The 26,699-nt window shown below is 41.5% G+C and overlaps 2 protein-coding genes across 11 annotated transcripts in view; one reads left to right on the top strand and one right to left on the bottom strand.

Moving 5' to 3' along the window:
* The window catches only part of HTR4 (5-hydroxytryptamine receptor 4), a 178,445-nt gene extending 170,797 nt beyond the window's left edge, over nucleotides 1-7,648 (top strand). For both annotated transcript variants that reach the window (XM_049109262.1, XM_049109263.1), the window contains one exon: nucleotides 833-7,648. In XM_049109262.1, the coding sequence (XP_048965219.1) occupies nucleotides 833-920 (88 nt within the window). In that variant the 3' untranslated portion in view covers nucleotides 921-7,648. The remainder of the gene's footprint in view (nucleotides 1-832) is intronic.
* A 1,808-nt stretch (nucleotides 7,649-9,456) lies between these two features.
* Nucleotides 9,457-26,699, bottom strand: part of FBXO38 (F-box protein 38) — a 56,182-nt gene continuing 38,939 nt past the window's right edge. For 5 of the 9 annotated variants that reach the window (XM_025434616.1, XM_025434618.3, XM_025434617.3 and 2 more), the window contains 9 exons: nucleotides 25,620-25,799; nucleotides 23,356-24,093; nucleotides 18,178-18,278; nucleotides 17,859-17,961; nucleotides 14,632-14,798; nucleotides 13,103-13,248; nucleotides 12,356-12,459; nucleotides 11,726-11,839; nucleotides 9,457-10,058 (listed from right to left, as the gene is read on the bottom strand). In XM_025434616.1, the coding sequence (XP_025290401.1) occupies nucleotides 9,880-10,058; nucleotides 11,726-11,839; nucleotides 12,356-12,459; nucleotides 13,103-13,248; nucleotides 14,632-14,798; nucleotides 17,859-17,961; nucleotides 18,178-18,278; nucleotides 23,356-24,093; nucleotides 25,620-25,799 (1,832 nt within the window). In that variant the 3' untranslated portion in view covers nucleotides 9,457-9,879. The remainder of the gene's footprint in view (nucleotides 10,059-11,725; nucleotides 11,840-12,355; nucleotides 12,460-13,102; nucleotides 13,249-14,631; nucleotides 14,799-17,858; nucleotides 17,962-18,177; nucleotides 18,279-23,355; nucleotides 24,094-25,619; nucleotides 25,800-26,699) is intronic. The other 4 variants (XM_049109261.1, XM_025434619.3, XM_025434621.1 and 1 more) reach the window with 4 other exon arrangements.

Raw genomic sequence — 26,699 nt, forward strand, 5'->3', positions numbered from 1 at the left:
AGCATTAATGTAATTCATGAGAAACTTGGTCATCAGCATGTGATGCCAAATAACTGGCATGGGTTTATTTGTTCTACTGAATGGGCTTGACATTGGCCCCAGGGAAGCGAGTGGTGGTAGTGCTCCTAAACTCTGTAGAAATTTCATAAGAATAACAGCCAGGTGCTGGAATCCGGGTTACTGATGATAAGATCCACTTGCAATCGAGATTGATTCAAAGGCAATTAACATAGGAGTGCAACCGTGTGATACCGCAAATAATAAACACTTGTCAAGTAGTAAATTTCACAGTGATGCTTAGAATCAACTTGCTGCTTGATTCATCTAATTGATTTACTCTTCCAAATGTCACCAAAAGGAATGAGAGAAACAAATATGGTTATAGTGTCGTTCAGACTCTGAGAGCTTTACTCATCTCAGCACTTTGATATTACTGAATCCAGAACCCTCCCTAGGAGAGGGAATTCACATATTCAGGTACTGCTTGAGGTAGTGGAGTAGAGTACATTCACATTTTGATGAATGTAAGAGCCTTAGGCTTTGCTGGGAGAAAAGAAGAAATCTAGGTTCTAGTCCAAACTCTGCCACTAACTCTTTGTATAATTCTGGGCCTGTCATTTCCTCCAGGTCTTCAGTTTCCCTACTTTTAAAATGAGCAATTTGGATGGAGTTCTTTGGTCTTCCCTCTCAATGTACCCCCACACCCAGCCCCACCTCACCATGCTCTCAGAAGCATGTCATAGGAAGGAAGCCAACAGTGATGGGAATACTCTCTTTGGTACATTCGAAGGATGTCCGTTGAATTCTCATGCTTTCTTTCCTTCCTCCCTAGGTACACAGTTCTGCACAGTGGACATCACCAGGAACTTGAGAAACTGCCCATACACAATGACCCAGAATCCTTGGAATCATGCTTCTGATTGAGAACGTGGCTCATGATTAAGCCATTCATTCCCATTCATGTCTGCATGAACAGGCTACCCTGGCATCTCTCCTGACCCTCATCACCACCAGCGAGTCATGAGGCAGTGGGGACAAGGGCCCAGGTACGGGACATGGGGCACAGTGCTGGACAGGACCCAAGGCCAGAGTGTGGAAGATCTCAGAGTTGAGAAGGGACTTCAGGCGTCCTCAGATCCAGCCTCCCATCGAATGCTGGAGTAGCATCTTCCATAATATCCTTGGACGTTGGGCGTCTCTGCTTGCACACCTCCAGGGATAGGAGCTCACTACCTCCCAATGCAGTTCCTTCTATTGTAGGGAAGCTTTAATTATAAGAAAGTTTTTCCCTTTGTTGGAACGAAGTCGTGTTTCTGCTCCATCTTCCATTGGGAGCCATGCAGTTAGCTCCCTGTTCCCCTTGAGAGCCCTTAGATGTTGGAAGACACTGATCTGCTGTCCACCCACCCTTTTAAGTCTTTGAACAGCTCCAGTTTCCTCTCCACTGTGGCCATCTTCTGGACATACTTTGGTGTGTGAATTAATCAAGGCTCTTGTAATGAAGTCAAGTTGATATCAATGCCAAGATGTCTGTCCAGAAGCATGAAAGAGCTGACAAGTGAAACATCAATATTTTCTGGGTGGTAGTTATGAACATTTCTCTTTTCCTTTTTCTTGCGGATAGATCTGAAAACTGCTCATTTTTTTTTTTTTTTTAAATTTTGGATCCATTACCCAAAGGCATCTTTACTGTTAGTCTAAATTGTGTGTGTGTTTAAGGATGACATTTGTCTCACTGGCATACTCACTTTGAGGTCATGTGGAATGAATCTTGATTCATTTTCCTTCCATGACAATGGAAAAAGGAACTGTACCTTTACTGAGGATGCTGATTAAGGATGATCTTGCAACTCAGATTTGGCGAGGAAATGAAGTTGCTCCAATAAGACACCTTTTAGGGGATTCCAGGGCCCTGTGCTGAGCCAGTGCTTGGTCTTGGGCCGGGCACTTGGCTCGTCGGGGCTAAGACATAATCACAAACCAACTTCCTTCCTTGGGGAAATTCACTGCCCCCCCCTGCCTGTGAAGCTGCTGGGGTTCCATTTTTCTCCATTTTTTTCAGCATCTCACTTCTTCCAAGCTCCTTAGGAGATGCTCCCCTGATGTCAAAGCTACCAGCGAATCATTTTATCTTGGGGTGAATTATCCCCCGTGGTTAAAATTTTTGAGGGCACATTTTTTCCCGGTTATCTTTCTTTTGACTGATGATAAAAATTCTATCCTGAGGATGGATTGCTGGCCTGTAGGGACCCAGCCCAGGGAACAGGCAATGTGGGTGGGCAGGTAGTGCTGGTGGGGGGCAGGGGAGGTTACAAAATAAAGATGTGCCCAAAGTTTCTAGCCTCACCAGGTCCCCCTGCCCTTGTGCTTGGTCTGTTGACCCCAATTTCCTTCCTAAGTGATCCCAGAAGCCACAATTGCCTCCTTATCACCTATTTTAAAGCAGAACCCACAGGATCTCCCCTTTCTCTCCATCCCCAAAAATGGTGGGAAGGACGATCAGACACCTTGATTTTTGCACTGCAAGTCGCACATCCCAGGAAACCCCTCAGTCCCAGGCAAAGTAGGCTGGCTGGTCACCCCACTTATGGGAGCCTCCCAGAGAGGATTAACCAGCCTCCTCATGTTTGCAGTTTCTTCCTACACTTTCTCATGGGAAAGGCAGAGCTGAGTGAATGTGGGGTCTGGAGTTCTTCCCATGCCGTCTGGATGAGGTCTCTGATCTCAAAGCACAAAGAACTTCTTAGGGAAAGACTAAGAGATCATGAGAACCAGATCATCATGAGGAAGCAATAGGTTTAGAGCTTTGAGGCAGCTGGTAAGCTTTGATGTCCCCAAAGTCGACATTATCTCCTGTGGAATGCATATATGCACACACACGTGCATCCATCCAGTAGGATTTGTTCCCTGTGAGATGCTTCTTTTCCCAGGAGCTTAGTAAGCTAGTGTGAAATATTATTTCTCAGTGGCAGGCCTACCATATTCGCCGATACCGTTCAACAGGGATCCACAGATTACAGCATGCGTGGGAAAATGAGACCTTACCATTAGCTGCTGGACTCTCGGGACACACTTCTGTGGGCCTGATTGGTGTCTGCAGAGGTCACGAGCACCCTGGTCCAGTGAAACAACAGCGATTGAGAAAATAGAAGCCCTTACCATTGTCAAAAAGACGGTGTCCTTTGCAGAGAAGGTCTCATAAGCAAACTTTGCTGTCTCTTTGGACCAGGGCTGGGATGATGTGGGTGATGCGCCCAACAGCCACAGGACAGGGTGAGAGGTGCTCTGTCTAGACAGCTGCTGGCCTGGCATTACCAAGAAGCCTGGCTTCCGAGAGTCCAGGTAATAGAGCAGGTGTATGGAAGACTGAGAAGGAGACGTGGAGCTTGTCCAAGGAAGGAGGAGACTTACTGGGCTGTCTTCCCTGAGAAGACCACCCTCTTCCAGGGAGCTTGAAGTGTCAAGAAGAGATGCTTTCTGGGAGGCAGCATATTTCTTCTGGCCACATGTGCCTGGACAGTCGCCGGGGTGACAGGCGCTGCAACCAGACTACCCCATGCCTGGGATCCAGGGGCTTCACCTGTGCTTCTTCTCAATGAGAACCTCCAGCTCACAGGACTGTCCAGGGGGAGGCCCCGAACTCCCCGTCCTGCTCATGGTCCGCAGCTGGCGAGTGAAAGAGATCGAAACGAACTTCTACTGCCCCCCGAGTATGTGTTTGTAGACGAACTCGTTCTTCCTGGATTTCACCTCTCACATCATGCTGCTCACTCGCTCTGCCCTGGGGCAGATTGCTGTCCGCCTGGACGTGGAGGGTGGGCTTGGGGAGGCCGGGGGAGGGGGTCCCGGGAGGGGCTGGGGGCGGCTATAATTGAACTGCCTTCAATATCATCTTCAAGCAAGAACAAAGTACTGTTTCCTTGGTGCTGTGCTGTCTGCCCGTTTTTCTCTTTGGTGGTGTTATTTCCCTCCAGGGAGAGCCCGGCGTGGCTTTTGTCTTGCTGTCATTTCTGCTCTTCTCTGGTCAACGTCCTTCCCTGTAACAGTTGGTCTGGGGGGGGTGGGTGGCGGCGGGGAGACTAATGCATTTACCTTTCCTGGCTAGAATCTGCAGTCTCTTTCCCATTCAGTCTAGAGAACTGAGGCCGAATGTTTGGCTTAAACTTAAACAGATCAGGGATGGCTTCGAAGGCCTGGTGGGGTGACGTGCTGCTTGGGACCTTAACCAGCTCTGGCCTGGCTCATCGCGCCCACAAAATGGAGAAACTCTCTGGGCCAGGAGGATTGTTGGAACACTTCAACAATGTGTTGAACCCCTCACATTCAACAGGGGTTGAATTGCTGTGCAGCCAAGGGCAACTGTGAGGATTTTCCCCATAAAATATGTGCCCTGCCTGTACCGCGATTAATATGTTCATGTAAGTAATTCAGGTTTTCACTTACTTATTTTAGAAAGAAATGTTTTATCAATCCCAGAATAGAAAATCAGTATTACTTGCCATAAATAGAAAGCAGCCATAGAGATAAATGAAAACAAAACAAGGTTTTTAAGTTCTAATGTAAGCCCAGTGCTCGTGTATTTAAAAGGGAGCTGAATGAGGGCTGGAAGCTGGGGGAGCCTGGGCCCTGTCCCATGTGGGGCTCCTGAAGCTAGGTAGGGCTGCAAGAGAGGTCACCAGGGGAGATCTCTCAAACTTTCTGAAGGAATGTGATTAATCCCTAGTGGAATTTGATACCCTTTGGCACCACAGAGAGAAGGAAAGTGTAACAGGTGATAGTTTAATTACTATTATATTTGATTCATATTGTTTCTCCTTTCCCTTCCTTTCCTTTTTTTAGCTCACTCCAGAACATATCTTAATAATAATAATAATAATGATAATAATAATAATAGTAATGTAGCAATAATAAGAGAAGCTACCATTTAAGGAGCTCCTTTCTGCTAGGCACTGTGATGAGTGCTTTACGTAGATTCTCTCATTTAATCCTCATAAAATCCTTACACCGTAAGTACCCAGATTTCTCCCACTCTGTAGCAGAGCAGACCTCAGCCTAGAGGTCTGGCCACTAGCCTAGACACCCAGGCACCCAGGCCGAGGCCCCAGGCCCCAGGAACCCAGGCCCCAGGCCCCGGGCTGGGAAGGGTGCATTTGGAGTGCAGACGGCGCAGGCGGTGTGGTTGTCAAGCCCGCAGTCCTCACCATGGGCACACAGTCCTTAACGGATGAGCTTCCTCCACTTGCACATGTAGGGCACGATGCTGGGAGTGAGGAGTGAGCAAGCGGAGGAGGCCCCTGCCCTCCTGTTGCCTAGGCAGTTCCTCCCGCCTCAGCCTGGGGCCTGGAGAGGAAGACAGGGCCTGCCTATTCCAGTGTGCAGCCCTCCCTGCACTTGCTCTACTGTGTCTTGACCTCCCTTCCACTCTCTGAGCCTGACTTTCGGTCTTTAAACAAAAGAAGAATTCAGTACACGATTGGGTGGGAGGAAAGGCCCTCCCGCACCGACTCTTTCCAGTATTCAGCTGCTGGGCCACCGAGTAACCAGCAGCACAGCCTGAGACAGGTGTGTGAGCCCCAGGGAGCATGGTCTGTATCTCAGGCCCTCCCTGGGGTGTGCGGATGAGGAGTGGCTCCGGCGGAAGGCAACTTGACTTTGCTGCATTTCCTAGTGGGAACATGGAATACTATCTGGATATGCTCCTCTGTCCCAGGAGCTTATCACCTCAGACACTTTACAGTTTGTATTTTCCCAGGGAGGTCCCTGAGCCTCTCACAGCAACCTGCAGGGAGGGATTACGGAGAGCATATTATAGAAAAAGAAACTGACTTTGTCAGGGAAGGTGATTTGCCCAAGGACACAGGAATCAGAGCTGAAACACTTCAGGTCACTCCTTTCTAACAGTCCTTTCCTCTTCCTCTCATTTCTAAATATACAAGTTACGTATTTTTAGACAACTTAAGTGATGGGTTGCACAGATAACGTATTAATGCAGTCCACTCCTATGAAAAAGAGTTCTAACTATAGAGCAAAACCCCCCTTGACTACAGCTTCATCCCACTCCCCTCAAGAAGTATCTGTGCTTTAGCTGGCTTATGTAACCCCAGAATGTGTCCTGTGTTTCTACATATGTATAAATGTACATATAAAACTAGATGATCTTGTTCTGTTCTTATATATAATGCTGTGTATTGTGATTTGCAATTTGCCTTTTCCAACGGTACTCCATACATGTCATTTTGTAAGACGTGATTCTTCGTCATTCTTTTCAGTTGTTGTGTGTCCATGCCCTACAACAGATGCCGTCCAGTGTGCGGTGTTGTCTCTTTTAGGGTCTGGCTGGTATCCTGTGGCTGAGTGGGGCATGTGAAGCCTGCCTCAGAAAATCAGCAGCGTGTTTTCCTGTCCTGTGCTAACCATAGGAAGGTCAGCTGGCAGGGGCTCAAATGTCAGAGGCAGCTTCCCCGTGGACAAGGAAGGCCTGGCCCTTCATGGGCCCCAGCCGGCCTCCCTCCAGGGCCTGAGACCCCCTGCCCGAGTAGCACAGGCTTCAGGGGGGAAGACTGACATCATCGTGCTTTCACTGCTCCTGGAGACGTCCCTTTGACCAGATCCTTAACCTGCTATACCTTAATTTCCCCAATAGTAAAACAGGGGGCAGAACGATCAGACACTTTCTAGTATGAGGGTATGCGCAGAGCACTTGGTAAAACATTTTCAAAAAAGATTTATTTGAGAGTGCACACGTTGGGGGCGGGGCGGGGCGGGGCGAGGCAGAGGGAATTCTAAGAAGGCTCTGCGCTGAGTGTGGAGCCTGACATGGGGCTCGATCTCACAACCCTGAGATCTCAACCTGAGCCAAAATCCAGAACTGGACACTTAACTGTGCCACTCCGGTGCCCTGGGAAACACTTTAAAACCTGCTTACGTGGTATCATTATTTCCTCTTAATGGCCTTACTAGTTCTGCTTCCTACCATCCTGGAATATGGTCAAAGGACAGGAGGTTATGAAAAGATTAGTAAAAACCCCTTCATAATTAAGGGAATAATAGTGGGAGCAGTCCACTTGTGCCCTTTTCCCGTTTATGAAGGCTCTCATGGCACTTTCACAACTGCCCTATGGGGTGGGCCTATTGTTCATTGTTATCATTTATAGATGACGAAATGGAGCCTCCAGGGTAAAGGCTGTGACCACCTCCAGGTCAGCTGGAAGTCATTTGAGGAAGTCAGAATCTGAATCTAGGTCCCGATTCCCATGGTGAGGTGCCTGTAAGAGCTATGTGTCAGCTGTGCTTTACAGATTGGGCTCACGGCTGACAGGACCCCAAGAGACACCATTATCTCTACCACTGAGATAATTTAATCATCTGTCTGTCAAACAGTGAAGGCCTTTTAAAAACGTGCCAGACACTGCACCACAAGTGGATGACATGTAATGGCATGGACTGAACAGGACAACTCGATTCTCTATGACAGGTGAGGGCAAGCAAACTACCTACCATGTGGGGGCCGTGTCCTCCAGTCTGTAAGAACGTTTTTTTACTTTTTAAAGTGGTTGGAAAACAAATTAAAAGATATTCTGTGACATGTGAAAGTTACACCAAATTCAAATTTGTGTCCATAAATAAAGTTTTATAGTCCTGCCCGTTTGTTGATGTATCTTCTGTGGCTGCATTCACACTCCAACAGCTGAGTAATCACCACGGTGGAGCTTCAGCTCATTACTGTCTGGCCCCATACAGGAAGTGTGCCGGCCCCTGCTGTCGGGCAATCACTGCAGCCACCCGTCCCACAGACACTGACCAGATGCCTACTGTAGTAGTCTTCTTCCAAGTTTGCTGTTTTGTTTTTTAGCTGCTCCAGTCTGGAGGTCTTTGCAATGATTCTAGCACTTCCTGCTGTACTTGTCCTAGCAGTGGGTTGGAGGAGCCCGAAAGAAACCAACATGTTAGAAAGCAGCGGCCTCTAGCGGCCCATCTAAGCATTGGTTAGATGATTGGGTTATTCCGGTTACACTGAAAAAACAGGTTTACATGGAGTCTAAGGGTTGGGGGGAGAGGGTTGTATTATTTCGAAAGATCTAGAATGTTTTAGAATTTGTTTCCTGCTTTTACTTAAATATAGTTTGTTTTGAATTTGTTTCCTGCCCTTTTTAAGTTTTTCTTTTTCTTTTTTCTTTTCTTTTTTTTTTTTTGAGATTTTATTTATTTATGATAGACACATAGGCAGAGAGAGGCAGAGACAGAAGCAGGCTCCACGCAGGGAACCTGATGTGGGACTTGATCCTGGGACTCCAGGATCACGCCCTGGGCCCAAGGCAGGTGCTTAACCGCTGAGCCACCCAGGGATCTCATGTTTCCTGCCTTTTCTAACCTGGAGAGTACAACACACTTAGTTAAAAAGGAAGACTGGTGGAATTAAAAATAAGGGAATAAAAAGATGACCGAATGTGGTTCCTGACCTTCTTCCCAATGTGACAGAAATAATTTTGTCTTGAAAAAGAGAGAACTTTGATGGAAGATACGACCATTCACATGATTTTAGTGTTAGGAATACTTGCAGGTACCCTTGCATGTCTGTGGACATGAACAATACGGAGGCAGCCCAGTGGGAGTCAGGCACTTGAAGGCCTGTCCTTCCTGGCCTTGTCTGGTTCTTGACTCTAAGTGAGAAATTTTCCCTTTCTGAGCTTCAGTTAATCCCCTGTAAATGAAAAGGTTGGAGCAGGCAGTCTCTACACCTCAGAGAGACCATTTGGAAAGGGTTGACAAATTTTCCCACAGACCTTCAGTTCAAGCAATTCGTCAAGGTCACTCAACTATCAAGTGGACAAGCTAGCCCTCAAATGCACATGTTGCTCTAAAAGCCTTTTTTGCTCGTGACCCCTGGCCCTATGTGGCACCGATCACTGCCACATTAGGGTGATTTGTCTCTTGAGAAAGGAGAAAGGCCATTCCCTGGTGACCACGTGTTTTGGGAAATTCTGCTCTCCCCCATGATCTGTCACATAAGAGCTCTACGAGTTGAACACCTTGCAGCTACAGGATTTTAGAAAGAAAAAAAAAGAGATGAGAAACTGGATTACACTGGAATCTTACTTAGACACAACTCTATACGTTCCTTTTCTGTGCAGTATTTGTTATTTTTCTTTAAAAACAGGGATTCAGGTCCAAGGCAAGAAAAAAGTTTTTAAATAAACTTTTATTTTTATATTCAAGATAAAGCATATACACAATTGAACGTGGAAATAAATAACTAGAAATGCTTTGGAAACTTCCATTTTCCCCTCTCAAACTCATTTTTTTAAACTCATGAACCTTTTTATTTGATTTTAAGAAATATGGCCACTATAATACCAAGAGAAAAAGAACCATCATTTTGTACACAAACATAAAGCTGCCTCCTATAGGGTTTAGTTGGTTTTAATAAGAACACAAAAAAAGCACACAAGACACAAAGACTCTTCAACAGATTTACTCAAACAGCTTTGCTCGAGAAGAAAAAGGCACAGATTTAAGGGGATGACAATGATTATTAAGAATATAGTAAATGGGGGCTCAGCCAAAAAGTGACACTTTGTGAACTAAGTCAGGAAAAACAAACAAAATGAACTCTTTCCAATTATCTGCCTTCATTAAAATGAATTCTTAAATTAAATTGTATAAACATATGATATAAAGATGGTACTCGGGAATTGTCTCTGTATATTTCCTCTATGTACAAATCTTTGTATACAACTTCAACGTTCCTTATATATTTCCTATATACCAAAATGTGCCCGGGCCTCCAAACTGCATGCCCTGAATCCCTGTGGCACTGGCTGGCAGCTGGGCGACCCCAGGGGCTTTCTGCCAGAATACCTGGGAAGTAGGAGGGATCAGTCAAATGTAGTCATCTTCAACTGGCTCCCCATTGACATCACAGTAGTGGATGAAAATGGCCACTACCCGCTGAAACACACCCTTCTTCATTTGACGCATCTCGGAGATTTCTTCTCCTATTGTTTCCATACAGATGTCTGCAGACAGCTGTCCTTTCCTTCGAGGAGCATAGATGGTACCTTGAAAATGAGAAAGTAAAGGAGAAACATGCAGGATTATCAAAATCATCTGGAGGTCACTGGTTAAGCTGGACCATGAGAAAAGCCTATCTGCTGTAATGCAATGCCACTGAATTAGGTATAGCTCCTGGAATGGGCCCCCAAAGTTCCACATACCACACTATTGCCCATGTTTGGTGCCTTAGACAGCACACAGGAGTAAAGGCCCAACATGGCAACAGACCAGACAGGTAAGTCATATATACATGTAGTTCTCCGAATTGATTTCTTCATAAAGTAGGTTTTAAAAACTTCCTACAAATGGATGTTCAAGCATGCTAACATTTTTTGAAGTGTTTGAATATAGGAAAAACTATATTCAAAAGATCTTCAAGTGTCTCCCCAAAATCTATACCTGAATCATAAGAAGTGGTTCATAAGAAGAATAATCATTAATGTAAATGGAACAATTTTGAAACAATATAGCTAACAAACTCTTAATAAAGGGTAAGAAAATTATAAATATTTAGGTAATAAAAACATCTAGGTAGAAAAATTTGTCTCAAGTACCTCTGCTCACCAACCTTTATATATCCCTAATAAGTTCACTGATTATAGTACAAATTGAGAGCTGCTGTTTGTAGGTGGAGAACCACATAATAAAAAAATAAAAAACAAAAATATTTATATCGGCATCTGGGCTCTTTTCATAATTTGGCTATTGTGGACACTGCTGCTACAAACAGTGGGGTGCAGGTACCCCTTCAGATCACTGTTTGTATCTTTTGGATAAATACCTAGTAGTGCAACTGCTGGGTCATAGGGTAGCTCTAATTTGGGAGAGGTAGATGAATGGATAAAGAAGATATGGTGTGTGTGTGTGTGTACACACACACACACACACACACACACACACACACAAACGGAGTACTACTCAGTCATCAAAAAAATGAAATACTACCATCCGCAACTACATGATGGAACTAGAGGGTATTATGCTAAGTGAATAAGTCAATCAGAGAAAGACAATTACCATATGATTTCAGTCATATGTGAAATTTTTTTTTTAAAGATTTTATTTATTCATGACAGAGAGAGAGAGAGAGAGAGAGAGGGAGGGAGGGAGGGAGGGAGGGAGAGAGAGAGAGGGAGAAGCCGGCTCCATTCAGGGAGCCTGATGCAGGACTCAATCCTGGGACTGCTCCCTGAGTCAAAGGCAGATGCTCAACCACTGAGCCACCCAGGCGACCCTCATATGTGGAATTTAAGAAACAAAGCAGAGGACGATAGGGGAAGGGAAAGAACAATAAAATAAGATGAAATTAGACAGGGAGATAAACTGTAAGACTCTTAACCACAGGAAACAAGCTGAGGGTCGCTAGAGGGAGGGTGGTGGGGGCATGGGGTAACTGTATGATGAGCATTAAGGAGGGCACGTGATGTGATGAGCATTGTGTGTTACATGCAACTGATGAATCACTGAACTCTACCACTGAAACTAATGATATACTATATGTTAACTAACTGAATTTAAATAAAATATGAAAAATTAAAAATATCCCTCCCCACATTTATTTGGGAAGCAATTTAAAGGCTACACTGCCTTTAACCCAAACAAAATATGAAGTATCAAACACAGTAAGATATACTCAAACTAAAGAATATGAATCAAGTCAGGCCATAATTACTTTCTTCATCATCTTCAAAATCATATCTGGCGAAGCTGTTGGGTTCTGCAGCCCGCAATGATCTCAACCAAGGGAAGTCAGAGATCATGGAATATGGCGCTCCATCCACAACCCCTAAAATAAGAAGACACATTAACAGTGCTGCTGGTGTGAAAGTCAAGAACAGGGCCAAACACTAGTATTTTGTAAGCAGGATGTAAAATGTGCTTTTATCCATCACAGGTAGAAAAAAAGCACTGGACCAGGAGAGGTGGACTCTAATTGTAACTCTGCCGCTATTAGGTCATGTGATCTCGGTCACCCTTTGATTTTAGTATGCCTCAGTTTCTCCTTCTCTCTAAATAAAATAAAGAGGCTGAGACAGGTGCCCTAAAGTCATTTCAACTCCTAAACTGTAGCAGGTTTCAATTTTCTTCTACTTTTTGTGTTTCAACACTGCTTCTGATTATTTGGGCATGGTAAAGATTTGAAGAGGGAGAGCAATATTTATGTGGTTGCTGCTACCTGCAGATACTCAAAACAGCCATTACCCCAAGAACTGGAGGCTCCCGTTCCTACCCTCCCTATGGCCTTCTCTCCATCTAGTTAGTGAGCAACTATGTAACTGCCCAAACACTGGTAAATGCTCACCTTCTAAAGTATAGATTTCTCTACCCCAGGGGTACTTGGGGTATTTCTTTAAATCATCTTCACTTCGCGTGGCTTCAGGGAAGAATTCATACTTAATGAGTTCTCTGGAGGCAATAAGAAAAATTAAATAAAAATTACAAAACTGAAAATAATATTGGGGTGTGGGGTAGAAAGGATGCATCGAAGCTGTATCAGGCCCAGAGTCTAGTGAACATTTCAGAATATTAAAGAGCCAACAGAAGTAGAAAAAGCTGGAGGATACATATCTAGTCAGGTTTCAATTACTTTCCTCACTATCTTCAAAATCCTATCGAGGAAAGAAAGAAAGCCACTCTCTAATCAAATGTCTTGTGTTTAAGATGCTAAATAAAACATTTATATAACTGATGTATAAAAAAGCCCAACTTTCTGATGATGTAAAAACATTAACAGTAGTAAGGTCTTTAAATTTCCTATCTTTTCCATGCACTGGGGCAAAAGGAATGGAATGGAGTCAAATGTACATGTACGGTCAGTTCCTGCAGTTTTTCTCGAAGTTTAGTAATAAAGTTACAAATGTATACAATGCTCTTTAGTTTTAAGTACTCATTCCCCTCAGTCTTTACATGTTATATGTCAAATGTTTCAGTGCCTGACAAGCTCAGGCGGAATCATTTCAAATATGGTAAGAATAACTAGGATTTGTTTCTAGGACCCCTTGCTATGGGAAATGATGGAGAAGAGCCTCAGGGGCCATGGATTACTTACTGATTGATGTTTGCTATAGTATCCATCCAACTGCGGATGCGCACCTTGTTCCGGACATTGGGAGGGTTACTGAATTCATGGATAATACAGATGTGATAGGGGTAGGGGCCGCTAAATAGCTTCTGCTCCAGAGTCAGTGTGTCCACCTGGAGAAGACATCATAGACAGGGCTTTGGACCAAGGAAGAGATTATCTTGGAAATTTATATCCTTAGAATATGAACAATCTTTCTTTAGGACCTCAATTTTAAAATCTTTGGGATATCTGAAAATCAAATAGTCACATCCAGTTCCGAACATAGCTTGCCAGGCCAGGATTGGGTCTTGTATAATTCTTCTGTCTAGCAAGCTCACTGATTCACATGTCATTGCTACATAAACACCCACTAAAAAAGCAGGGAATCCTGATGCAGGTAACTGACCCCAGGGATCCACTCCTGAGTATGTCCTTCATAGGTTTAAGTACTGGCTGCATTACAGAGCTGCGAATGTGTAGCATTCTCTATGCTCGATTCAAACTGGCCTACAGCCAATCCTAGAGACAGAACGCATTCTCTTGCTCCCTTGTAGCCTTTGTTCACTTGCCTTCTTCTCATGGTCCCCTCTTCCCCATCTCTACTTAGGCGATCCTGCCTTGCCATCTTAGCGGCATACGTGTCCACCTCCTACTGGAATGGCAAGCTCCTCAAGAGAAGGATGATGCCCTATGTATGTATTCTTCAACTCCAGAAAATTATAGACAACTAATGATTTGTTTGTTGAAATGAATCTTTTGGGGCCAGGCTTACACACTGACTGCAATGATCATTTACTATTTCCTTTAAACTTTATTTTGGCACCAAGCACAGAGTATTACATATTTGCTCCTTCCCCTTCTGCCCCATCTTGCTCCCATTTTACTGAAAAGTAACTGACATACATCACTGTGTAAGTTTAACACATACAACATGAATAATCTGATTTATACAGATTGTGAAATGATAACCGTTAACACCTTTAGCCAATATTCATCTTTTTATGTATGTATGATAAAAAGTTTCTTCTCAGTAATGATAATAATAGCAGCTACCAAAGGACTACTTACTACATACCAGCAATTGTTCTGGTACTTCACATATATTAATTTAACTATCATGATAAATGTAGGTTTTTATTCTAATTTTACATATGATTTTTTATTTCTATAAGACAAAAAAAATCTGCTCTCGGTCAGTGAATGAGAATTTGAAATCAGGCAGCCTGAAACCAGAGTCTGTGCTCTTGACCACAGGCAACTTTTAATAAGTAAAATAACTTGAGTAACAATTACCTGCATCATATAGCTTGCTAAAAACCCACAAAAATCAAGCAGAGAAGCATTAAGGAAGAAGACTGGCAAGATAGTCCAGCTTGGTTAAAAGAACTGTGTAGAATCTAAAGATTACTACAGGTTGAGCAAATGAATAAATTCCAAGTCCAAAAAGAAAAAAGACTTAAAAAAAAAAAATTAACTGCAATATTCCTCAGAAAGGAGCAGAGAGAGCTCGTTACCTGCTGCATTGGGCGTAGATATATGATGCGGTTTCTCTCAGGAGGCATCCTTAGTATCTGATCTAGGACTTGATCCATATTCAGTTTCTTGCACTGTGCGTAGTCAAATCGATTTACAATTGGTGCATTTTCTACTTTTAAATGTTTCAGTACCCTGCACCTGGTAGCTATAAAATTAAAACAATCGTAAGCTCTACAAATATTCTATACAAAATAATACAGCAGTGTATAGACCATCTTGAATCATCTTTGGAGGAGAATACTACAGACATGAACATCTCTTAACATTAAGTATTGTCATAAAGTACAGCTAACAGTTATCAAAATGATTTGAAAATGTCATGGGGCGCCTGCATGGCTCAGGCAGTTAAGTGTCTGATTCTTGGCTTTAGCTCTGGTCATGATCTCAGGGTCAGGAGACTGAGCCCCACATGAGGCTCTCCACCCAGTGTGGAGTCTGCTTGGGATTTTCTCTTTCTCTTCCCCTGTCCCTCCTGCCCATGCTCATGTGCATGCTTTCTAAGAAAATATTTAAAAAAAAAAAAAAAAGTCATTCTGTCCTGTTCAAAAGAAGGTGGTCACTATCATGTTGAAGGGATGTCAAAGAACTTTTTCCTACCTAAGATTTTACTGGAAAGGAGTCCATATTCCAGAGAGTAACTTGCCTAAACATAGCAACCGTTTTAAAAATATTTATTTAAAAGAATGAATGATGGTAACTATCACATTATACAATTTTATGGGTAATGTTCAAATAAACCTAGAATAATTTACATATATTATCATACATTCACCCACAGGAAATGAGCAGAGTTGATTTTAATTTCTATTGTAAGTTTAAAAGCAAAACCTTAAGAGACCCAAAGTATTTGGATACTTTAGTCTAAGGCTGTATAATCCAGTGTGGTAGCCACTAGCCACCTGAGCTTTTTAAATTTCTATTAACTATAATGTATTAATATTAACAATTTAGTTTCTTAGTTATCAGCCACAGTTCAAGTGTTTAATAGTCACAGGTGGTTACTGTATTAAGCAGTGCAGATACAGAGCATTTCCAACACTGTAGAGGAGTTCTATTGAAAATGCTGGCCTGAAACATGATTAAATATGCTCCTGCCAAACATGCAAATATCCAGTTATATATAAAGAAAAATAGTTGCTATATAATAAATGCATTTAACTGTAAGAGTACTCTAACTTCAGAAAAATCTCCCTTTCCTTTTCTATTAACCTCAAAGTTCCCTCTGATCCAATTTTTAACTATAGATTTCAACCTCATCCAACTCAAGAGAGAATAAGATGGAAGATATGATAAAACCACAGAGCTGATATGCTTCATCTCTTTAACATTTCAGAAAGACATCTTCTATAACATCCTTGACACAATGTCATCACCTTCCTGAGCAGTCGAGCCCTGTAACTAACTTGATGTTGGAGGGCTAATCAAGTCTCTGCCTTTCTGACTCATTTTCTTCTTCTGTGACCTGGCAGGAGGAAGGGGAAGCAGGGTAGGTGACAGGAAAGGAGGAAAAGAGAGAGGATCAGATAATGATAGAGGTTCAATGGCTCTGCCCTGTAAAACCAGACAAGGTTAAGGTCAGTTCAGACCTCAACTAGCCATCTCGCCCACCATTAACTCTGTTTGGTGGGTGTCTAGGGACAGAACTGCTTATCTAGGATCCCTGATCCCATGATAAGCTGAGGTAAACAATTTGGTTTAAGAGCAAACAAAAGGCAGGGCCTGAGGCCACGTGATCTATCACTAGGTATAGAGAAGATATGGAGAGAATGAATCCTCTGAGTTAAGTGCAGAAGTGAAAACCAATCAGATTCTCTAAGAGATGAATGAAGAAAAGAATGAGAAGTCAAAGCAGCTCAAAGATTGTGAGGCAGATACTCAAACCTCACAGAGGAGAGTGATGAGAGTGCTGCCTTAAGCCAGGCTGGGCTCCCCTGCTGTTATGACCTCTAAGCTTCTGAAGGGCCCTGATTCTGTTTTAGGAGGAAACACCAAAAGGAGATGTTCATTTAAGTAGGTATTTTAAGACTTCATTGACTGGAATGGAGTAAAGTATCACCTCTTACGGGTGAACATAGGGTCTAGAGTTTTCTAGAATTCTGGAGAGAGGTAGTGTTTATATATTAGTTTAGCTCTTCTTTCTGGGATTCTCCTAATATACGACAAATTGGTAAGGATTTCCTTGTTTTGCTCACTAATAGTAACACAGAAAACAATCAAAAACAACTAGTAAGTAGCACAGAAGTGCAAAGAAAAGAAAGCCCCGAATACTGCAGTACTCATACAATACAAAATATTAGGCAAGCTTTTACTTAGAGGTAAGACCTATGTTTAAGTGTACATATATATACACACACACATACACACATGTATCATTGTATTTAAATCTTCACAGATGTTTATAGGGTAAGCATAATTATGCACACTTTACAAACTGAAAAAAGATGAACCCAGAGAATATGTAACTTGTCCAAAGCAAAAAACATGTCATATCTTCATAATTCTACATGGATAGGTACCAAAATGTGATTTTGACTGAAAATGGAGAAATGGACATATCAAACACCTGAAATTTTAAAAAAGCTCACACAAAATAATACCCTACTCCTATTTGTTCAGAGGTAAATATATATATAAGTAGAAACAGACTGGAAGGACACGCATTAAAGGCATCAGTAGAGATGGCAGGGGCTTATGGGATTGGCAACACAGGACAATGGGACTAAGGGGAAAAGTGGGAGTCTGGACTGAGGATAATGTGCCAGGAACTGAGGTTATGACTGACAATGTCCTTCAAATTTAGAGCCAATAAGCACATAAGGCGCAGTTACCACTCCATGACAACAGGGACACAAAACACTACCAACATCATATAGCTTGGCAAATGGTAGAGACAGAATTCAAGCAGACATTTACTTGGCTCCAAAGCCCATACATGTTGTTTATCTACTCTGTAGATTAAGGAGCAATTACCATTTAGAGGAAAGCAGAAGAGAGGTTGTTTTAAAAGATGAAGTCTCTGCACTTGCTCCTTCACAACAAATAGGGAGCAACTGCCTGACAACTACAGAACGGGGACAGAATTAGAAATAATCCAACATAAGGATTCCTTTGAAAAAATAAAGAAATGTTATTGTAGTATGTATGAGTCCTTAATTCTTTAAGCTCATTCGTGATGCTTTTGTGTGACAGAGGCCTAAATACATACCGTGGATGAACATCATCTTGGGACAGTCCTTTAACACGAGATCTGTGATTCCACAGTTGGTCATAGTGACTCCAACAAGATTTTTGGATTTTAATACAAGGACCTACAAGGAAAAAAATTTTAAAAGATGTATCTTTCGGCAGACTTTTTTTTTTAAACCTTAAATGTTTTCACTGGCACAAGTTAAGAAGCAGCTGTTATCAATTTCTTCTTTTAGGGCAAAAAAAAAAATGTATATATATATAAAAAGATGGAAACTTTAGTCATTATTCAGGAACTTGGCTGAAACTGAAAGCTAACTGGTGGCTTTTTTCTTCACCTGCACATGGTCATCCTCAATCACAGGATCACTGGTACTGGTGGATTTGTCTGCTGTCCTCTTCCGTTTCATGGCATGACGTGGCTTTGTTTTGGCAACCTCTAGAAAAAGGCAAGAGGAAAATCCAAACTTTAGCTTTTAGCTTTTTCCTTCAAGAGAATACAACTGCATATTGTATGAACTCTCTCAAGGCAACTCTCAAATCTATGACTTGGTTCCCAACAGAATATCATTGGATAATAACCCAATAGAACATAACCTCTATTTCCATATGACTATTCCAAAACAAGATCACTCTGCATTATCTCAAACCAATCGACATCAAATAGGATTTCCCTTCTCATACCTTGCCATTATCAACAATCTAACAACTTCTATCTCCAGTTACCAACCCATCCTAAATACTGTTGGTGGATTAAACTCACCATTTTCCTGTTGAACAACTTTAAATTACTAACTACTGCTTAGTAAATATGTTTCAAGGCCTGATACTTATTCTCAATTTTATTCCATACTGTGTCCTAGTCATCTGCCACTGCCAGAGCATTTGAAGTCAAAATCATTCTAGCTCCTTCTGCCCAGAACATCCTTTCCTGACTTCATTCTACCCATTCCTGAGCTCAAATATCCCCTCCTCTAACAAATCACCTCGGCCCCCAAGCCCTCTAAGTGGTTCTGTAAATCCCTGTATACTTGTTTCTCCACTTAAAGGTTTCTTGAAGACAACACTTTCAAACCTTTGTGTCAATGTCAGCCACTAGCATCTAAAATGAACATTTACTGAACAAATTGGCACTCAATATTCACTGAACGAGTGCATTAGATACATAAATGGAATAACAATAGTAGCAAGTATTTACGAGCGCTTACTGTGTGTCAGGCACTTTTCTACGGATTTTACTTGCATTAACTAATTTAATCCTTAAAACAGACCTCTGAGATTACTCTCTGTTTTACAAATAAGGAAACAGTGACATAGGACAGTACAAGGGCTTGCCACAGCCTAAGTGGAGGAATCAGGAGGCAAGACCAGGCAATCTGGCACCAATCACTATGAAAACCTGTAGTCTTTTATCTGTCAGATCCTGGTTAGCAAGACCCTAACACATTTACTAGTGTTGTTCTAAAACATGACAGTGTAATTATAAAAGCAAATATTATGTTGATTTTATTTAAATGCAAGGTCTAAATTCATCTCTAAAACTTTAACAAGCACATATACATTCTAAGACAAAACACTGAGAAATCACTGTCCTCATTTTTTGACAAACATTCTGTAGGAGAGCATTTATTAAATGCAGTAAGGCTGATCTTAATGAATTAAATCTCACCACACTGCTTTTGGATACCACTAGTATATTATAGACATCCTACCTGGTAATTCTGTAACTTCAAAGGTCGAAGATTAGAAAGAAAGATAGGGAAAACAAGGCGCAGATATTGCAAATTCCCAAAGGCTTGGGTTAGATTGGAAATCTAGGGATCTAATTCAAGTGTTTTTTGTTTGTTTGTTTGTTTGTTTTGTTTTGTTTTTAAGACACTGGAACATTCTCTACCACTTGAAACCTTTGTGAAACCTCACTATGCAAACCAACTGAAAGCAGCTGCTCTGGTTGAAAGCTATAAAAGAGAGCCTAATAGTTCTGCCCACCGAACATCCTCTGAGGACCCTGAACTCAAACAAAATCCTGGGGTTCTGGAAAAGATGAGAACTAGTAATCTAGCCAACCCACAGAAGGCCTTCTTCCATAGTATTCCTGAAGGGACTTCATGCAAAATCTATTTATCTTTATTGACAAGGAGTCTGCTAAAGGCAGCACATTTTACATGACAGATAAAATTCACACACCTGTTATGACCAATAATAGGAACTGATTTGTCTCCCAGTACTCGAAAAATGAAAACAAACAAAAACCAGGTCTGTTTCCATTCCTTTATGACAGTGTTGAAATCAGAATCTTCTGTTAGCATTCTCTTTTTATGATCTGATTTCCAAACTTTTCACCTTCCTGGAATGTTCTCTTCCTTAACTAATCAGAACATGGGGTTCAAAAAGTTAAATTTCCTGCTCTCCAGAGTGCCCAGATTGGCAGTTCATATTTTCTATGAGAAGTTATAAATCTGTGTCACACTTTATAAGCATTAAAAACAAAGGCCTCCCAATGTAAAAGAAAAAAAAATTAATCTTATTTTTTTCTCATGCCTCCCTCTTTGTTTAGGGACAATTTTTAGTGATGATTTCATACATCTACCAGCATCAACATACCTCATATGTTGGTTCCTACCACTTATTAAGTTCACAATTATTCACTGAGCCCCACATCATGTAACACATTGTGCTAGAAGCTGGGAATTAAATGGCAAACAACCAGACACTGTCCCTGCCCTCACGGAGCTCAGTCTATTGGAAAGACAGACAGCAAAACACAGAATTACAACACAGTATAGTTAACATTGGCATAGAAGATGCTACAGAAACACAGAAAACAAACCAATTCGGTCTTGGGGTATCAGGGAAAGAGGTTAGTATTTATGAGAACCATATCATATTAATCTTAAATGCTATTCTTTGACAATCCAGTTAGTTGTTTTTGTCATATTTATTTTATAAAGTATACAATGAGGATACAAACAACTTACAAGTATTTATTCCCAAAATAAGAATTCATAAAATAACTATGTCAGCTTCTAACAGGGTTTTAACACTACATAAGGCCATAAACTGAAAACCAAATTAAAAACTCATTTTGTTTGCTGATTTTTTAAAACTCCATTAACACTCAATCAAGTTTCTTCCTTTACTGATTTTTCTCCGTAAAACTTTGAAGAGCAGAATGGCCAATAGATATAAAAAACATGCTAGATCGAAAATAGCAAGTTGAAGGCCACTCAAATAATTTCTTCTTTCCAAAAGAGATCCAGAAACTAAAATCAGCACTTTGACATTTCTCCAGGAAACTTGTTTCTGAAAGTAAAACTTGTACTGTTGAAAAAATATGAGGTAATAATTTATCTACTGTACAATTAGCTACATACACATTAGAAATCTTCTCAACTTGAAAAAAATCACAAGATAACAGATATAATTTACCTAAAAAAGTAGAAATGAGTTATTTTTTATTTCTAGATAATTATTTCACCTAAGCAAGGTTCTAGTCCTGAAACAATTCAGAAAGAAATGGTAAAGACGAGAGCAGAACATGAGACAACAAATATGTCAAAGCCCTGTATGGCTAATACGATATATTTATATAAAAAACAAAACCAAAACAACCTCCACCCCCTGCAAAAACAGTAACAACTGAAACATTTACAAAAGAGAAGAAACAAAAGACAAAATCAGAGACAAAACAATCCCTAAATAGGAAGACTCCATGCTACAAAAATGACAATTATCTTTTTAGTGCGTTAATGTAATGGAAGTCCGAAAAAACACCGAGATTTGTTTTTGGAGCTTGACAAAATTGTTTTAAAAAAAATGACTATAAAAATAAGTAAGAAATGCATGACTAGCTGAGGAAATTTTGAAGAATAAAGAAAGAGGATAGAACACTGGAACAGAACAGAATGCTCAGAGACAAAACTAAGTTTATCTAACATATATGATAAAAAAGCATTTCAAAATAATGACATGAGAATGGAAGCCAATAACTAGCACTGAAACAACTCAGTGACAATGACAATTTGGAATAAAAAAAAAAATGAAGTTCATTCCCACAGATTAAAATAAAGAGCTCAGATAGGCAAATGAATAAAAGAATGGGAAGATGAGAACAATTATCTGAACCATACTTAAGGAAGGTCTTCCACAGCAGAAAACAGAGAAATCATAAAGGTAAACAAGTAGATCCAACTTGACAAACATGAAAAACCATGCAACAAAAGGCATCATCACAAGGAGTTTCTATGTAATGGGCACAGAGATCTTCTGCTTGGGAGGATGAAAATGTTCAGATGGATGGTGGTAATGTTTGCACAATACTTACAAGTATTTATTCTCAAAATAAGAATTCACAAAATAACTATGTTAGCTTCTAACAGGGTTTTAACACTATATAAGGCCATAAATTGAAAACCAAATTAAAAACTCAATGAATGCACTTAATGTCAATGAAATGTACACTTCAAAATGGTTAAAATGGTGAATTCTTTATGCATCTTAAAAAAAGAGATGATAAAACATTTAAAATTCAAGCTGGGAAATGTATTTTTCGTCATATGGCAGCACTAGTGTTTGCAAAGCATAAGGAAATATTTAAATAAAACTCATTTTATTGTTAGTTAATGCTACTATGATTAGCATGTAAATAAGGTCTCAAATTTATCTCCTGAAAGCTTATTTTTGTTAGTTTAGTTCCATGTGATTTGATCAGCTCTATTTAGTATATAAAGAAAACATTAACTCTATATTCTGGAGCTGATTTTAAGATTTTCAAATTAAGGGAGACCTGGAGAAAATGAAAATATATTATTATTCATTGATAGCTATTCATGACTTAATAAAAGGAGGAGATATAACTGAAAAACCAGGTCAGAAATAAAAACAGAACCATGCTTGAGAAATGTGCTTACCCCACCCAATCCAAAGCCTTGACATAAATCATGTTATCAATGAAATTATATACATATCTATGTTTTGGGTGTATCTTCAAAAATAATTCTCAGCTAAACTACCTACTTACCTGCTTTATCTCCTGGCAAACCTATCCGGAAGCAAAACTAGATTTCAGAAAGAATTACTAACTACTGCACAGGCAGACGGAGGGGTATACCCTATACGATATGTTCCCCAGCCCCCAGCAACCTCAGGTCTTTACCTTCTGGCTAAGGTTTAAAGCTTCCCTAAGAGTTACAACCTCCCTAAGTAATGGGATGGGAGCAGAGTTACATTGCGACTTAGACATCAGAATGAGTATTGTATTAGGGTCAACATACACAGTTATATTTCTCGTAGAGGCTTAACGGTTTGACTTTTCCTGGGTTGGATATTTTACAAGATCTTTTACATGTCTTCTCCCCACCCCTGCTGAACATTAGTTCAAACTTTGTATGATCACAGAACCCCAACATAGAATTCAATTTGCCAAACTGGCTTTATATAAGAAAACTCATGGAACGATCTCATGCCCCTGTCAAGGCCTACCCTGCGGTTGCTAAATCCTGGCAGCATTGTCATACCTGACTCAGATACCAGCGGTACATGGGAGAGTCTGCTCCTGGCCCTCGTTAGGGGCCTCCGAGGGTAGTCTTCATTAGACTGCACGTCATAGCTCTCAGGCTGGAAGCTCCCCCTCCTGTCCTCACCTGTAGCCCCAGAGCCACTCCCATTAGTCCTCTCATCATGTGCTGGGCCTGAAGACCCCCCTTGTGGCAGAGTCCTAAAGGAAAAGGCGGATCTCGTACCATCCGGGCCATTCACAACACAGGCTCGGCTGGTTGAAGGACGTTCCTCATCAGAACACCTGCTAGTTCTCCTTTGGGATTCTTGGGGCCTGTGACAGCAGCATCTGGGGCAGACAGAACTCTCTGCATCTCCCTCCTCCATGGCCTCAGAGTCCTCTGACCCACCGGGGGAGCAGACACACTGCCTGGACACATCCACTTCTGAAGGGCTAGGCTCGGAAGAGCCGCCGCTGTTCACCGTCCTTACAAAGTCGGGGCTTTGAGAAGCAGTGCTGTGTGAGCTGGAGGTTCCCACTGTGCTGGCGGTGGCGCTGCTGCAGCTGGGATAAACATCCTTGTTTTTTTTCTTTTCAGGAATATCCCTAGCTGCTTTCATATCGGCTTTGATCTGCTCACTGGTGACCTGACAGCCTTTCTCACAGCTGCTTTCCTCGAGGGGAAACTGCTTCGACTGGCCCATCTGATGGGAGTTGTACCTCTTTCGAAGTGGAGTCTTGCCTTTTCCACTTACTGCTTATAGAAAAAGAAGAATGGCCCGAGGAAAAGAAAAGATTTCAGTACAAATTCTGGACAAAAGGCAAGAGTAAATTTGGAACAGGAAACAATGTACACTAATTTTCCTAACGTATAATGATGACAGTATCACTCAGCTGCTTAACAATTCTCTATGGTCTCTAGTGCCTACCTGGTTTACTCTCCTCAGCTCAGCCTCCATGGCCCACTACGATCTAGTTCCAAACTAGCTTTCTGTTCGTGGCCCATCTGATATACATACTACACGCTAGCCCAAACTTTTCTCTGAACATACCCTTGCCATTCTACTGCTGGGCCTTTGTTCTCACCAATTCTTCGGCCTCGTGCATCTGTTCAATCTCTTCTGCACCCCCCCACCCCAAAGCCCCTGTAGGATATGCCCTGTAGTATCATTATACTAGATTTCTGACCTGACTCTTCAACCAGATTGGAGGTTCCTTAGAGAGAGGGATCATGACTTATTCATGTCTGTACCCCTCACCTCACCTAACACAGTACCTGGGGCACAGTAAGGCTCAATGAATAGATAAAGGAATACTTAAATAAGATTTTGTCTGGCTGACAGAAGATCTAGTTTCTAAATTCAGAATCTGAACTTTCTCGGAAACATTAGGTTATTAGTCAGCTGGTCACATTCCTTTTCCTAAATTTTAGTTTCCATAAAAGCTCCTTTCAACCAGTGTGAAGATACCAGAATTTCTTAAAAGAAATAAAATAAGAATAGAGTAATCAGTCATTGGTTAGTAAGTGATTCCAAGTCTAAAGAACTAAGCTTTCCACACAGAAGTGATTATGTATTTCAGGGCCAGTGTTAAGGGTATACTGAATATTCAGACATATTAAGGAGTAGAGTACCCAAGGGAAATTAGTGGACAATTTTTAAAAACCTCACCCTTTGCCCAAAGTGGTATGCGTGTAGTTCTGAGAAACAGCAGGGAGGGAAAGACAAGGAAGATGAATGACCTGAAGGTTATGAGAATGAAAGCTTCTTGGTGAGGCAAATGGTAGAAGGCTGCTGACTAGATGGAAGAGGAGGCTGGGATTGTAAGAAGACACTGCAGGACCCCCTCAAGCACCAAATCAGCCACCAACATTCACTAAGCACAACTGGACAGATTATCAGCTGGCCGGGTGGTTGTTTTCTCATTGCTCTGGACGCCTTAGGAGTCACCCCCCATGTGAAGCCCAGGCCTCTAGCTAATCCTTCATTCCCTGATGCCACAGGGTCCTAAAGCCTCCACTGTGGAAGTCACAATCCTCACGTCTTCTCTTCCCTGAGCCCCGATTCCATAATATTTCTGTTGTGCTACACTTGCCCTTGAGAGCGCCACCCAAATTCTCCTCTCCCTTGGGCTATGGCCCTTCTCGCCTCCTGTCACATTCCATAAGGATATGTTAACTGCACCACAGATTGTGGTAGGGACACAGTATATAAAGGTCACATGTGTCCATCAGTTCTCACAATGACTCCCACCAACTGGTCCCAGCAAAATATTATCTCTCACCTGACAATTCCCTGGACTGCACTGACTCTCCGGATTTTTCTTCACGCTCAGAGTAACGTCGAGCACCATTCTTAGGAATCCAGACTTCTTGGAGCTCTAGACTGTCTTCCTCATCATCACTCTCTGAATCATGAACAGTAATTGGAGTTGGTTTTACTACACGCTGAAGACCACTGGGTCCTAAAACAGAAAGCACAGGCCTAACAGTTACTTTTTGCCAAGAAAGGCTCTCACTTCAAGTAATATTTCTAGGGATCTGGGCTCACAGAGATGCTTTGGTTCTATGTAGCCTTCTTTATCACTCATGTTAATGGAATATATACGTTTCTAAAAGCAGATCAAAATAGAAGATCATATGGCATCCCCCTTTAGGACTTTCACTATTTGAAAAAGTCACATAAATCATCCTAAAAATAATCAAAGTAAGTCATAATAATCATTTTAAAAATAGCCTACTTTCCCAATTTTGCAAATGTATGAAGACAAAGCAAGTGAAGATGAACTTCAGAAACCTATAGGACTGGTGAGCACTCTTCATTCTTTGAGTGGTCTTTCTCATTAGATGTAGCAAGATACATTCTTGAAATGCTAGATACATGTTACAGTTTGGTTATTTGAGCGTTTATATTTATGTAAAAAATGTTTTCTCTGCTTGGCAGTACACCTCTCTGACAAATGACTGAAGTTCACTCCACCGATAAAATGTAAGCTCCAAAGAACCTTGCCTGTCTTGTTCCTGTCACACTGTACAATGCCTGGCACAGAGTAATACTCAATAAATACTTGTTGAATAAGTGACTGCATCTGTAAGACACTTAAAACAAGGACAGTTAAAGATATTTTCAATTCAAAGACAAGGTAGCATTCCAACAGACCAGGAGTAAGAAAACTTGGGTTCTAATCTCCGTGCTGTCCCTTTAAGACTGGCCAAGTGGTCTTAAGCACATTATTTAAACTTATTCTGAAAGACTACTGGTTTCCCCATCTGTAAAACAAGGTGTTGTATCAGATAATCTTTAAGGGCCTTGTGACTCTACAGCCTGCCTGCCATAAGTCACCCACTGGCAAACAGATGAGATC

This window comes from Canis lupus, chromosome 4, assembly GCF_003254725.2.
Source record: "Canis lupus dingo isolate Sandy chromosome 4, ASM325472v2, whole genome shotgun sequence".
NCBI lineage: Eukaryota > Metazoa > Chordata > Mammalia > Carnivora > Canidae > Canis > Canis lupus.